General features: G+C 49.1%; 1 protein-coding gene across 10 annotated transcripts in view; it reads right to left on the bottom strand.

Moving 5' to 3' along the window:
• cplane1 (ciliogenesis and planar polarity effector 1) overlaps positions 1 to 15,773 on the bottom strand; it is a 375,338-nt gene that overhangs the window by 158,817 nt on the left and 200,748 nt on the right. For all 10 annotated transcript variants that reach the window (XR_009512997.1, XR_009512998.1, XM_059974072.1 and 7 more), the window contains exons 25-26: positions 13,218 to 13,539; positions 5,274 to 6,177 (exon numbers count right to left, since the gene is read on the bottom strand). Coding sequence is in view for 8 of the 10 variants with exons in the window: in XM_059974072.1 (XP_059830055.1) it covers positions 5,274 to 6,177; positions 13,218 to 13,539 (1,226 nt within the window). In the remaining 2 variants the exon portion in view is untranslated. The remainder of the gene's footprint in view (positions 1 to 5,273; positions 6,178 to 13,217; positions 13,540 to 15,773) is intronic.

Raw genomic sequence — 15,773 nt, 5'->3', positions numbered from 1 at the left:
GACATTTCAGGCCAAGACCCTTCTTCAGAACATAAATAATAGACAATTTTTACACAGAAGAGTATAATTGGAACAAAAAAAATTCGAAATCCATTTAGTGGTCAAAGTGGTCAGAGTGGGCATGTTATGCTGGCACTGGAAGCGCGGCAACACTTTGAACATAGAACAGTACAGAATGGAAAACCAGCGAAAAAACAAATCAAAAAACACCCAAACACTAATCCCTCCCACCTACACAATGTCCGTATCCCTCCATTTTCCTTACATTCGTACGCCTATTGAAACATCTCTTAAAAGCCTCTAATGTACTTGCCTTTACCACACCAGGCAGCACATTCAGGCATCCACCACTCTGAGTAAAAAAAACTTACCCCTCACATCCCCCTCGAACCAACCTGTCAATGCATGCCCTCAGATATTAGGCATTTCAACCCTGGGAATTGGATCTTCTCTGTCCACTCTATCCACATCTCTCATAATCTTGCACACCTCTATCCGATCTCCCCTCAGCCTCCAGAGAAAACAACCTAAATTTATCCAGCCTCTCATGATAACAAATGCCCTCTCAACCAGGTAGCATCCTGGTAAACTTCTTCTGCACCCTCACCAAAGCCTCAACATTCTTCCTACGTAGGGCGACCAGAACTGTGTGCATTCTCCAGATGTGGCCTAACCAGAGCTTTATACAGTTGCAACATAATGTGGGCCGAAGGGCCTGTATTGTGCTGTAGGTTTTCTATGTTTCTATAATCTTCTGATTTTTGAATTTGATACCTCAACTAATAAAAGCAAGCATATCATAAGCATTCTTAACCACTTTATCATTCTTAGTCACTTTCAAGGAGCTATGAACTTGGATCCCAAGGTCTCCCTGGTCAGCAACACTGTTGGGGATCTTGCATTTAGTGTACTGTCTCCTTGCATTTGTCCTACTGAGGTGCAACACCTCACATTTATCTGCCATTTCTCAGCACATATCTGCAACTGGTATGATATTGTAGCCATCACTGAAACATGGCTGAAGGATGGTTGTAGTTGAGAGTTGAACGTCCAAGGTTTTGCGCTATATCGGAGGGATAGGAAGGTAGGCAGAGGGAGTGGTGTGGCTCTACTGGTAAAGAATGGCATCAAGTCAGTAGAAAGATGCGACATAGGATTGGAAGATGTTGAATATTTGTGGGTTGAGTTAAGAAACTGCAAGGGTAAAAGAACGCTGACTGCAGTTATATACAAGTCTCCAAACAGTGGCTGGGAGGTGGACCACAGGTTACAACAGGAAATGGAAAAGGCGAGTCAAAAGGGCAATGTTATGGTAGTCATGGGAGATTTTAACATGCAGGTCGATTGGGAAAAACGGGTTGGTAATGGATCTCAAGAGAGTGAGTTTGTTGAATGCCAAAGAGATGTCTTTTTAGAGCAATTTGTCGTTGAGCCTACTAGAGGATCAGCTATACTGGATTGGGTGTAATGTAATGAACTCGGGGTGATTAGAGAGCTTAAGGTAAAAGAACCCTTAGGAGCCAGTGATCACAATATGATTGAGTTTAACTTGAAATTTGATAGGGAGAAGGTAAAGTCTGATGCAGCAGTATTTCAGTGGAGTAAGGGAAATCACAGTGGTATGAGAGAGGAGTTGGCCAAAGTAAATCGGAAGGAGTTGCTGGCAGGAATGTCAGCAGCGCAGCAATGGCAGCAATTCTGGGAAAAATGCGGGAGGTGTATTCCGAAAATGAAAGAAATATTCAAATGGTAAAATAATATAACCGTGGCTGACAAGGTAAATCAAAGCTATTATAAAAACAAAAGAAAGGGCATACAACAAAGCAAAAATTAAAGTGAAGATAAAGGATTGGGAAGTTTTAAAAACCTACAGAGGGCAACTAAAAAAATCATTAGAAGGGAAAAGATGAAATATGAAAGCAAGCTAGCAAATAATATCAAAATGGATTGTAAAAGTTTTTTCAGGTATGTTAAAAATAAGAGATGAGAGTGGATATAGGACTGCTAGAAAACCAGGCAGAAGAAATAATAATGGGGGACAAGAAGGCTGATGAATTAAATGAGTATTTTGCATCAGTCTTCAATATGGAAGATGCTAGCATTCTGCCTAATGTTGTGTGTGAAGGAAGAGAATTGGGTGCAATTACTATTACAAGAGAGGAGGTGCTCAAAAAGTTGAAAGACCTAAAGATACATAAGCCACACTCAGGTTGGAGGAGCAACACCGTAAACAGGTATTCCGTCTGGGTAGCTTTGAAGCTGATGATGAGCATCAATTTCTCAAACCTGGTAATTGACACCCCCCCCCCACTTTACCATATCCCATTCCTGTCTCCCTCCTACACCTCATCTCCTTACCTACCCATCACCTGCCTCTGGTGATCCTCCCCTTCCCTTTCTTCCATGGTCTTGTGTTCTCGCTCATCAGCTTCTCCCTTCTCCAGCCCTTTACCTCTTTGACCAAATAACTTCCCAGTTTTTCACTGCACCCCTCTTCCTCTCCCAGCTTCACCCATCACCCGCCACCTTATACATCTTCCTCCCTTCCCCCACCCTCTTACTCTCACTCCTATTGCTTTCCAGTCCTGACAAAGGGTCCCGGCCCGAAACATTAACTGTTTCCACTTTTCCATAGATGCTGCCTGGCCTGCTGAGTTCCTCATGCAAACACACAAACAGCAGAGGTCTTAGCACAGATCCCTGCATAACTCCACTACAGACCTCCAACTCGAATAAGTCCCTTCAATTATTGCCCTACCAAGATGCAGCACCTCATAGTTATCTGGGTTAAACTCCAACTGCCATTTCTCACCCCATATATGCAACTAATCGTGCAACTTGCTGTATTCTTTGCCAGACTTCTACACTAGCAAGAACCAGCTTAGGTATCATCCACAAATTTACTAACCCACCTATCTACATTTTCATCCAGGTAATTTATACACATTACAAACAGCAGAGCTCCCAGCACAGATCCCTGCCGAATTTCACTAGCTATAGGCCTCCAGACTGAATAAGCCCCTTCATGCATTATGGTCTGTCCTCTTTGTGCAAGCCAGTTCTGAATCCAAATAGCCAATTCACCTATACATCTTAATCTGGATTAGCCTCCCATAGAACCATAGAACATCACAGCACAGAAACAGGCCTTTTGGCCCTTCTTGGCTGTGCCAAACCATTTTTCTGCCTAGTCCCACTGACCTGCACCTGGGCCATATCCCTCCATACACCTCTCTCTCATCCATGTACCAGTCCAAGTTTTTCTTAAATATCAAAAGTGAGCCCGCATTCACCATTTCATCTGGCAGCTCATTCCACACTCCCACCACTCTCTGTGCGAAGAAGCCCCCCACCCCCATGTTCCCTTTAAACTTTCCCCCCTTCACCCTTAACCCATGTCATCTGGTTTTTTTCTCCCCTAACCTCAGTGGAAAAAGCCTGCTTGCATTCACTCTATCTATACCCATCATAATTTTTACACCTCTGTCAAATCTCCCCTCATTCTTCTACGCTCCAGGGAATAAAATTCTAACCTATTCAACCTTTCTCAGTTTCTCAAGTCCCGGCAACATCCTTGTAAACCTTCTCTGCACTCTTTCAACCTTATTAATATCCTTCCAGTAATTAGGTGACCAAAACTGCACACAATACTCCAAATTCGGCCTCACCAATGCCTTAAACAACCTCACCATTACATTCCAACTCTTATAATCAATACTTTGATTTATAAAGGCCAATGTACCAAAAGCTCTCTTTACTACCCTATCTACCTGTGACGCCACTTTTAGGGAATTCTGTATCTGTATTCCTAGATCCCTCTGTTCTACTGCACTCCTCAGTGTCCTACTATTTACCTTGTATGGTCTACCTTGGTTTTTTCTTCCAAAGTGCAATACCTCACACATGTCTGTATTAAACTCTACCTTGCATCTTTCAGCCTATTCTTCCAGCTGGTCCAGATCCCTCTGCAAGCTTTGAAAACCTTCCTCACTGTCCACTACACTTCCAATCTATCATCAGCAAATTTGCTGATTCAAATTTACCACATTATCACCCAGATCATTGATGTAGATGACAAATAACAATGGACCCAGCACTGATCCCTGTGGCACACCACCAGTCACAGAATCCCATGAGGGATCTTATGAAATATCTTACTAAAATCTCTGTAGACAGCATTCACTGCACTGCTCTCATTGATCTCCTTTGTCATCTTGTCAAAAAACTCAGTCAAGTTTGGTGAGGCACAACCTGTGTCTCCCTAATGAGGCCATGGGTTCCCAAATGCTCATATATCCATCCTATCCTTGAGAATTTTCTCCAGCAATTTCCCTTCACCTGGTGTGAGACTCACTGGTCTACAGTTCCCAGGATTTTCCCTTGTTCCCTTCTTAAATAGAGGTACAGCATTAGCCACTCGCCAGTTCTCCGGGACCTCGCTTGTGGCTGGAGAGGACTCTGGTCAAGGCCACGGCAATTTCATCTCTTGCCTCCTTCAATAATTTGGGGTAAATCCCATCAGAAGCTGGGAATTTATCCACCTTAACACTCATTAGGAGGCCCAACACTTACTCATCCTTGACCTCTAAACACCCTAACGTTTAGATACTTACAGACTGTATTAGTTGAGATAGTTTGTTATTTTCTTTGCAACTTGACAATTAATTACCTGCTTGTATTTCATATAACCACTTACATAAATATAACTTTTTTGTAGGTTTCCAGTGGTCACAGTATGTACATGCAATTTTTTTTGTCTGTCCCCTAGTGATTACAGTACTTGGTATTATTCTGGAAAGTCCTGAAAGCTTCTCTGGTGTTGCATTATTTGAACAGGGCTAACTCTTATCTATGAATTGGAATGGAATGTTTCTCATCTATGCCGGTGTAAGAAGTGGTGGCCATATTGGTCCACCACCTTTTTCTTCAGCTTTTACTCCTTCTATTCTCTGTTCTAATTCTCTTTGTGCTTGATGCAACGATCATATAGCAACAAGTCTTGTGCCTCTTTCCTGACCACTGAAAAAACCCTGGATTAAAAAATTCAGAATACAACAGCTGCCCTCTAACCTGTAGGGAAGGGAAAACGACAGCACCCAAAGGAAACCCAGGGAGAACTTGCAAACTCCTCACAGACAGCGGCAGTAATTAAATCCTGATCGCAGGCACTGTAATAGCTTTATGCTCACAACTATATTATCGTGCCAGCCTCTACTCTACCAACCACAGGAGAACAGACAGGAACAGGGAAGGGAAAACTGAGGACTATGTACCTTGTAGGTATTCAGGCGAGACGTGTCAATGTCCAGGCTCTTATCCAGCAGCCACAGGGAGTGAAGGATGGCAGTCACAGACGTCCTCACTCGGATGGCAGAGCTGTGGACGGGCAGCATCTCCACTCTGTGCGGCCCATACAGCAGCTTCCGGTCTGACCATCGAACCATCCACTCCAGCAGTTTGGCCATGTCTGGAAACCTAGCCTCCAAATCAGGAGTGAGGTCCTGGTTCAACAGGGATGTCATTGACAGACACTCAGGGGCCAGCAGACTGTCGGTCAGTGTACCCCACTGCCTGGACACATCTTGTGGAGCGGATACAGCCTGCGGCCATGAACCAAACAAACCCCTGGTTCTGCCCCTACCCTGAGTGATGACAGCAGGAAAGCAGCTGTGAAGACTGCCCTCAGCAGGAGGCACTGGTGGGCGGCTGATGGAGTGGGGTGTGCCTGGAACAGGGGAGAAGACAGTAGCCTTTGTCCTTTCCCCACAGCTCACGCTCTCATTCTGAGGCAGTTCAGATGTTAAGCTAGAAGAACTCCTTGCTATGAAAGTGTCCTCAGACATTCTAAGTCTGCCCTGTCGCCGCTTTAGGGTGCCCTGGACATGGAAAGCCAGCGAGTTGAGTTCCTGTTCCCTCAGGTATTTGGAGCAGCTGGTCAGCAGTGGGATGTTGGGGCCCTCATTCACGACCTGATCTCTCTCCAACAGGTAGGTCAGGAACAGCTCCAGAAAGTCCACGTACTCCTCGTCATCAAGCTCAAACTCCCATGACCCCACCAGGGGCGGCTGAGGTTCGTCATCCCCTATCTCCCCATCGATTTGGGACGTTCTGGACTCCCTGTACTCTGGACCATCATCTCTGGCTCCCAATGTCCCTTGCTGACTGGACTGTGTGTCCCTGTAACACAGAGCGCACTCAGTTACCGTAAGACCAGAAAACTAAGGAGCAGAACTGGGCCATTTGGCCCATCAAGTCTGCTCTGCCATTCAACTATGGCAGATACTTTGCCCCCTTGCACTCCAAACCCCACTCCCCGCCCTTCTTCCCGTAACCTTTGATGCCACGTTCAATCAAGCTCTGCCTTAAATACACCCAACAACGTAGCCTCCACAGTTACATGTGGTAGTGACATTTGCAATTTTCCAGTCCTCTGGCACCATGCCAAAGTCCAATGATTTTTGAAAGATTATTACTAATACCTCCACAGTCTCCACTGCTACCTCTTTCAGAACCCTAGAGTGCAGTTCATCTGGTCTGGGTGACTTATGTACCCTTGGGTCTTTCAACTTTTAGAGCATCTTCTCCCCTGTAATAGTAACTGCACTCACTTCTGTTCCCTCACAACCCTCAACATCTGGCACATCTTTTCCTGAGTAAAGACTGATGCAAATACTCATATAGTTCATCTGCCCCTTTGTCCCCTGGTATTATTTCTCTAGCCTCATTTTCTAGTGATCTTATATCCACTCTCATCTCTCTTTTACCTCTTACATATTTGAAAAAGCTCTTTCTGTCCACTTTGATATTGTTTGTTAGCTTGCATTCATATTTCATCTTTTCACTCCAAATAATTATTTTAGTTGCTCTCTGTAGGTTTTAACAATCTTCCCAATTCTCTACCTTCCTGCTAACTTTTGCTTTGTTGTATGCCCTCTTTTTTATTACATGAGCTTATAGCCTGCACAGATACACCTTTGAAAGAGAGTGCGCAGGAGATTTACCAGGATGCTACCTGGATTACAGAGCATGTCTTATGAGGATAGGGTGGGTGAGCTATGACTTTTCTCTTAGGAGCGAAGAAAGATGTGAGGTGACCTGACAGAGGTGTATAAGATGATAAGAGGCATAGAGAGGACAGCCAGAGACAGACAGACATACTTTATTGATCCCGAGGGAAATTGGGTTTCGTTACAGCCGCACCAACCAAGAATAGTGAAGAAATATAGCAATATAAAACCATAAATAATTAAATAATAATAAGTTAATCATGCCAAGTGGAAATAAGTCCAGGACCAGCCTATTGGCTCAGGGTGTCTGACACTCCCAGGGAGGAGTTGTAAAGTTTGATGGCCACAGACAGGAATGACTTCCTATGACACTCAGTGTTACATCTGGGTGGAATGAGTCTCTGACTGAACGTACTCCTGTGCCTAACCAGTACATTATGGACTGGATGGGGTAGACATTTTTCACAGTGTAGAAATGGCTAATACGAAAGGACATAACTTTAAGGTGATTGGAGGGAAGGATAGGTGGGTGTGACACAGAGAATGTTGGGTGCATGAAAGGGGTGATGGTAGAGGCACCCTGCATCAAGGACATTTAAGGGACTCTTAGACAGGCACATGGATGGTTATGGAGAGGGATCCATTAAATGGTTAAATGGATGGCCTGTAATGTTTTATGTTCTCAGGCTAAAGTTAACGAAGTAGTTAAAAACAAACAAAAGCGTAAATGGAAGAACATTATCCATGAATATGTAAATTAAAAACTGTGCCTTGTGAGTCAGGAGGATAGCAATGTGATCCCAAATAATGACATCTCAATGAGTTAGTGACCCATGTGTGTGGATCAGGGAAAATTATACCACTTCGACCTACAGGTCATAACCAGGTCCTTTGGCCCAGCTCATCCAGGCAAGCCAATGTGCTAGTTCCAATTCCTGAGTTTGGCCCATTTTTATTTCTAATTAGAGAGAGAGCGTGAAAAAGACCATTCCAGCCCACTGAGCCATACTGACCAGCAACTCACTTATAAACAAGACAATTTACAATGATCAATTAACTCATACCTCTTTGGACTGGGAGGAAACACAGTCGTGGGGAGCACGTACAAGTTTCTTACAGACAGCGCCAGAATTGAACTCCGCCACCCCAGGCTGTAATACTGCTACCATGGTGCACCACAATATTTCTCCAAACAATCCCTCTTAGGATCAGCCCATTTTATTCTCCTCCAGACTACACCACTCTATCGCACCAGGGACAATTACAGTGATCAGTTAACCCACTGACCCAAAAACAGAACATAGGAACAAGCCCTTCGGACAACAATGTTGTACAAACCAATTACAGTAGTAATCAACTAAACTAATCCTTTCTGCCTACACAATGCCTATATCCTTCCATTTTCCCCACATCCATGTGCCAATCTAAACATCTCTTAAAAGTCTCCAATGTTTCTGTCTCTATTGTCGTCCCAGGTAGAGCATTGCAGACACTCTGTGTAAAAAAACTTAACTCTCACATCTGCTTTGAAATTACCTGTTCTCTCTTTAAATACATGCCCTTGTGGCGGCTCATTTCCTAGCGTATGCGAACCGACTCACAATTAGATAGCCTACGGGGGTTTGCGAGCACAGAGCTTTGGAGCCTCTTCGCCATGGGGGGCCGGTTGACAGAGGCTTAAAAGTGAGGCTGAAGTTTTCGAATAAAGTTTTTCCTTCGACTGCAGTTACCGACTCCGTGTCGTAATTTTAGCGCTGCGTGTAGCACACCGCTACAATTGGTGACCCCGACGGTCCAAACGATTTTTGGACCAGAAATGACCGACGCCGCCTCTGTTCATGCGGTTTCGTTGAAACTGCCGGGTTTCTGGACACAGCGCCCGGACCTATGGTTCCAGCAAGCCGAAGCCCAATTCCACGTTCGCCGGATCACCTCAGAAGACACCCGCTACTACTACGTGGTGGGCTCCCTCGACCAGGACACAGTGGCCCAGATTGCGGAGTTCGTACAGTCTCCTCCAGCGGACGGCAAGTACACGGAATTCAAAGCCCTGCTCCTCAGGACTTTCGGACTCTCACGGCGCGAGCGGGCTGCCCGTTTACTGCACCTGGATGGCTTGGGCGACAGACCTCCATCGGCTTTAATGAACGAGATGTTGTCTCTGGCCGAGGGACACACAGGCCTCATGTTTGAGCAGGCATTCCTGGAGCAGCTGCCCGAGGACATCCGCCTGCTGCTGTCCGACGCGGATTTCAGTGACCCCCGGAAGGTGGCAGCCCGGGCGGACTTGCTGTGGAACGCCAAAAAGGTGAGCGGGGCGTCCATCGCACAGATCACCCAGCCACGCTCCCGGCAGCAAACCAGTCCAGGCCCGGCCGCAGAGCCCACTAACCCCCGGCCCAATGACCACTGGTGCTTCTACCACCAGCGGTGGGGCGCAGAAGCCCGCCGTTGCCGCCCGCCCTGCAAGTTCCCGGGAAACGCCAGGGCCAGCCGCCGCTGATGGCTACGGCGGCTGGCCATCGGGATAGCCTCCTGTATGTGTGGGATAGCAGGTCGGGACGCCGCTTTTTAGTCGATACTGGGGCTGAGGTCAGCGTTTTACCTCCGACAAGTTACGACACTCGCAGCAGGGCACCGGGTCCCCCCCTGAGGGCCGTGAATGGCAGCACAGTAAGGACCTATGGCACCCGTCAGGTGCAGCTACAGTTCGGCCCCAGCCAGTTCACGTGGGACTTCACACTGGCCGCCGTAGCCCAACCGCTTCTGGGTGCGGATTTTTTGCGAGCTCACAGCCTGCTGGTTGACCTGCCCAGGAAGAGACTGGTACACGCCGAGACCTTTCAGACGTTCTCCCTGGGCGCGGCCCAGTTGCCAGCCCCTCACCTCGGCTCCATCACGCTGTCCGACAACGACTTCACCAGGGTCCTGGCGGAGTTCCCATCGGTTCTGGCACCGCAGTTCACAGCAGCCATGCCCAGGCACGGCGTACAGCACCACATCCCGACACAGGGACCACCCCTCCATGCCCGTGCTCGGCGGCTTCCCCCGGACAAGCTCCGACTGGCGAAGGAGGAGTTCCAGAGAATGGAGGAATTGGGGATCATCCGGCGGTCCGACAGCCCCTGGGCTTCCCCCCTGCACATGGTGCCCAAAGCGACGGGGGGCTGGAGACCGTGCGGCGACTACCGCAGGCTGAACGAGGCTACCACACCGGACCGCTACCCTGTGCCGCACATTCAGGACTTTGCGGCAAACCTGCACGGCGCCCGGATCTTCTCCAAGGTCGACCTTGTCCGAGGGTACCATCAAATCCCGATGCATCCTGACGACGTCCCCAAGACGGCTCTCATCACCCCGTTTGGCCTCTTCGAGTTCCTCCGCATGCCGTTCGGCCTGAAGAATGCCGCACAGACGTTCCAGCGGTTAATGGACGCGGTGGGACGGGACCTGGACTTCGCGTTCATCTATTTGGATGACATCCTCATAGCCAGCGGCAGTCGTCAGGAGCATCTGTCCCACCTCCGTCAACTCTGCGCCCGACTGAGTGAGTACGGTCTTACAATTAACCCTGCCAAATGCCAGTTCGGACTTGATACCATTGACTTCCTGGGCCACAGGATTACTAAAGACGGGGCAACCCCTCTGCCCGCTAAGGTAGATGCGGTCCGCCACTTCCCCCGACCCACCACGGTCAAAGGCCTTCAGGAATTCGTAGGTATGGTCAATTTCTACCGCCGCTTCCTCCCTTCAGCTGCCCGGATCATGCGCCCCCTGTTCGCCCTGATGTCGGGTCCGAGCAAGGACATTACCTGGGACGAGGAGTCCGCCGCCGCTTTCGTTCAAACGAAGGAAGCTTTGGCTGACGCCGCAATGCTAGTACATCCCAGAATGGACACCCCTACCGCCCTCACAGTGGACGCATCAAACACGGCAGTCGGTGGGGTGCTGGAGCAGCTCATCGCAGGTCGCTGGCAACCCCTGGCGTTTTTCAGCAAACACCTGCGGCCACCCGAGCTCAAGTACAGTGCTTTTGACCGGGAACTGTTGGCGCTCTACCTGGCAATCCGGCATTTCAGGTACTTCCTAGAAGGTCGGCCCTTCACCGCGTTCACGGACCACAAACCGCTTACCTTTGCGTTTACGAAAGCATCCGACCCCTGGTCATCCCGCCAGCAACGCCACCTGTCCTACATCTCTGAATACACAACGGATGTCCGGCACGTCTCGGGTAAGGACAATGTCGTGGCGGATGCGCTCTCTCGCCCTACCGTTCATGCCCTTTCCCAAGGGGTAGACTTTGAGGCACTGGCAGAGGCACAGCAGGTAGATGAGGAGATTCCGAGTTACAGGACTGCAGTCTCTGGTTTGCAGCTCCAGGACTTCCCCGTGGGCCCAGGTGAGAGGACCCTACTCTGTGACGTCGCCACCAACCAGCCCCGTCCGGTCGTCCCCGCAGCCTGGCGGCGACGGGTTTTCGACTCCATTCATAACTTGGCGCATCCCTCCATCCGGACAACTGTCCGGATGGTTTCCAGCAGGTTCGTTTGGCACGGACTCCGCAAACAGGTCAGTGAATGGGCCAGGACGTGCATGCACTGCCAGACGGCCAAGGTTCAGCGGCACACCAAAGCCCCACCGCAGCAGTTCCATCCCGCCCACCGGCGTTTCGACCACATTCATGTGGATATCGTGGGCCCCATGCCAGTGTCGCGCGGAGCGCGTTACCTCCTGACTATCGTGGACCGGTTCACAAGATGGCCAGAGGCGGTCCCGCTCACCGACACCACCTCCGAATCTTGCGCCCGAGCCCTGATCGCCACCTGGATATCCCGCTTTGGTGTACCAGCCCACATTACCTCCGACAGAGGCGCCCAGTTCACCTCCAGCCTGTGGTCAGCTATGGCCAGCCTTTTGGGGACTCAGCTGCACCACACCACTGCCTACCACCCACAGTCGAACGGGCTAGTGGAGCGTTTCCACCGTCACCTGAAGTCGGCCCTCATGGCCCGCCTGCGAGGAGCCAACTGGGCGGACGAGCTTCCCTGGGTCCTTCTCGGCATCCGCACAGCGCCCAAGGACGACCTGCACGCCTCGTCGGCCGAGTTGGTATACGGCGCGCCCCTGGCCGTCCCCGGGGAGTTCCTACCAGCCCCGAGGGGGCAAGAGGAAGAACCCGCTGCAGTCCTGGGCAGACTTCGCGAGAAGCTCGGTAACCTGGCCCACATACCCACTTCACAGCATGGGCGGCACCCGACCTGCGTACCCAAAGACCTACGGAACTGTAAGTTTGTGTTTGTACGAAGGGGCGGGCATCGGCCACCGCTGCAGCGGCCATACGAGGGGCCGTTTACGGTGCTCCGGAACAACGGGTCCACGTTCGTGCTGGACGTTGGGGGGAAGGAGGAGGTTTTCACGGTGGACCGCCTCAAGCCGGCCCATGTGGACCTGGCGCAACCGGCCGAGTTTCCGGCGCCTCGGCGCAGAGGCCGACCTCCCAAGCAGGTTCTGGCCCAGGCTGTGGACATTGGGGGGTGTATCGCCGGTTCTGGGGGGGGGTTATGTGGCGGCTCATTTCCTAGCGTATGCGAACCGACTCACAATTAGATAGCCTACGGGGGTTTGCGAGCACAGAGCTTTGGAGCCTCTTCGCCATGGGGGGCCGGTTGACAGAGGCTTAAAAGTGAGGCTGAAGTTTTCGAATAAAGTTTTTCCTTCGACTGCAGTTACCGACTCCGTGTCGTAATTTTAGCGCTGCGTGTAGCACACCGCTACACCCTCTACTATTAAAAATTTCAACCCTTGGAAACAGATACACACCATGCTTCTCATAATCCTATAAATCTCTGTCAGATTTCCCCTCACCCTCGGCTGCTCCAGAGAAAACAACCCAAGTTTATCCAACCTCTTGTTATAGCACGTGCCCGCTAAAACAGGCAGAATCCTGGTAAACCTCTTCTGCACCCTCTCCAAAGTCTCAACATTCTTCCTTTGAGGCAAACAGAACTGTATTCAATACTCAAGATGCGGCCTAACTAAAGTTTTATAAAACTTCCTGACTTTTGAACTCAGTGTTTCAACTTATCAAGGCAAACATGCCATATGCCTTCTTAATCACCCCATCAACCTGTGTAGCCACTTTCAGAGAGCTACATACTTGGATCCTAAGATGGCTCAGAAGGGTCTTGCCTGTACAGGCCATCACACTACCTGGCCATGGTGCCTGCTTGCTGCCAGGCACTGCCCTGCCGCTTGCTCATGTCGTGAAGCTCCACTGACACATTGTCTGTTGTGTCCCCTTCACTCTGGGTCTGCGATCTCCAGGTGTCTGTCAGAGTGCTTCTGCTCAGACTGGTCCCTGAAGAGAACTGGTCGTGCACCTCATCCTCTCGTTCTCTCGAACCCTCTTCAGCCCGTTCCCATATATGCAGCTCTCTGGGGCCGATATTCTGCACCACCCGTCTCGACATCTTCATCCTCTGCCGGTGCAGTTCATGCAACACCACTGACATCATCTCCTCTCCACTGGGGCCTAGGAACCAGGAAAGAAGCTGTAAGAACAAAGAACTGACCCGACCCTTCGGCCCAAAATATTATGCTGACCCTTTAACCTACTCTCAGATTCTGCATAGCCCTCTGTCCATGTGCCTGTATCTGCCCCTACCACCACCCCTGGCAGGGCGTTCCACACCCCCACCACTCTCTGTGTAAAAACCTACCTCCGACATCCCATCTATATTTTCCTCCAAGCAGCTGAAAATTATGTCCCTTCATATTAGGCATTTCTGCTCTGGGATAAAAGTGTTGGCTGTCCACTCTGCCTTTTATCATCTTATACACTGCTATCTTATACCTTTCATCCTCCTTCACTGCAAAGAGAAAAGCTGTAGTTCACTCAACCTCAATCATAAGACATGCTCTCTAATCCAGACAGCATTTGTAAATCTCCTCTGAATCCTCTCTAAAGCTTTCACATCCTTCTATAATGAGGTGACCAGAACTGAACACAATATTCCAAGGGTGGTCTAACCAGGGCTTTATAGAGCTGCAACACTATCTCCTGGCTCCGGAACTCAATCCCTGGACTGATGAAGGTCAACACACCATACACCATATTAACAACCCTGCCAACTTGCCAGGACCATCCACATCTGCCTCTGGATCACCTCATCTCATCTCATCTTTGTGGAGTCAGTGATCCAGCTGATGGTCTCTTGGATCGTGTCCTATTTCAAACCCCGAGGCTGTCCATGCTGAACATCAAATAGCCGTGTTCAACACGTGGGCATTAGCTTCCCCAGCATTGAGGACATCTTCAAAGGGCAATGTCTCAAAAAGGCAGAATCCCTCATCAAGGACCCCCACCACCCAGACATACCCTCTTCTCATTACTGCCATCAATGATGGAGTACAGGAGCTTGAAGATACACACTCAATATTTTAGGAACAGCTTCTTCCCCTCTATCAACAGATTTCTGAATGGACAATGAACCCATGTAACTACCTTGCTTTGCTCACCTTTTGCACAACTTCTTGAGTTTAATATATGCAAAACAATGAATTTCACAAAATATGCCAGTGATATTAAACCTGATTCTGATTCAGATTCACTCACATGTTTGTTAAATTCTGCGAGTCCCTGCCTCCAACACAGCCTCAGGGTCTGCGTTCTATTTTACTTGTTAACTCCCCTTGGAAATCATTATCACTAAAGTGCTATGGAAATCTAATATTCCTCCACTTCTGAGATACAGTGCTTTCCACAACTTTCCTTTGAAAGTGCCATTTGCCATTCCTCTGGACGCATTCAAGAGAGAGTTAGATAGAGCTCTTATAGATAAAGGGGTCAAGGGATATGGGGAGAGGGCAGGAACAGGGTACTGATTGTGTATGATCAGCCATGATCACAGTGAATGGCGGTGCTGGCTAGAAGGGCCGAATGGCCTACTCCTGCACCTACTGTCTATTGTCTAAACGGGCACTCACACCCATTAGGTTGGAGGAGCAACACCTCATATTCTGTCTAGGTAGCCTCCAACCTGATGGCATGAACATCGATTACTCCAACTTCTGGTAATTTTTCCCTTCCCCATTCCTCCCTCTTCAATTCCCCTCTCTGGGTTCTTAGCTGTTCTCCTCACCTGCCAATCAACTCTCCCTGGTGCCCCTCCTCTTTCCCATGCTCCCACGGTACATTATAAGACGATAAGACATAGGAGTAGAATTAGCTCATCTGGCCCATCGAATCTGCTCCGCCACTCAATCATGGCTGATCCTTTTTTCTATCTCCTCCTCAACCCCAGTTCCCAGCTTTCTTCCCATAACTTTTGATACCATGACCAATCAAGAACCTATCAATGTCTGCCTTAAATACACCCAACAACCTGGCCTCCACAGCTGCCTGTGGCAACAAATTCCACAAATTCACCACCCTTTGGCTAAAGAATTTCTCTGCACCTCTGTTTTGAAAGGGCGCACCTCTAGTCTGAGGCTCTGCCCTCTTGTCCTTGACTCTCCCACCATGGGAATCATCCTTTCCACATCTACTCTGTCTAGGCCTTTCAACATTCATAGAACATAGAACAGTACAGCACATTACAGGCCCTTCGGCCCACAATGTTGTGCCAACCCTCAAACCCTGCCTTCCATATAACCCCCACCTTAAATTCCTCCATATACCTGTCTAGTAGTCTCTTAAATTTCACTAGTGTATCTGCCTCCACCACTGAGTCAGGCAGTGCATTCCACGCACCAACCACTCTCTGA

The sequence above is a fragment of the Hypanus sabinus genome, chromosome 7, assembly GCF_030144855.1.
Source record: "Hypanus sabinus isolate sHypSab1 chromosome 7, sHypSab1.hap1, whole genome shotgun sequence".
Classification (NCBI taxonomy): domain Eukaryota; kingdom Metazoa; phylum Chordata; class Chondrichthyes; order Myliobatiformes; family Dasyatidae; genus Hypanus; species Hypanus sabinus.
Note: the sequence above shows the minus strand (reverse complement) of the source record. Positions and strands in the feature narration are given on the sequence as shown.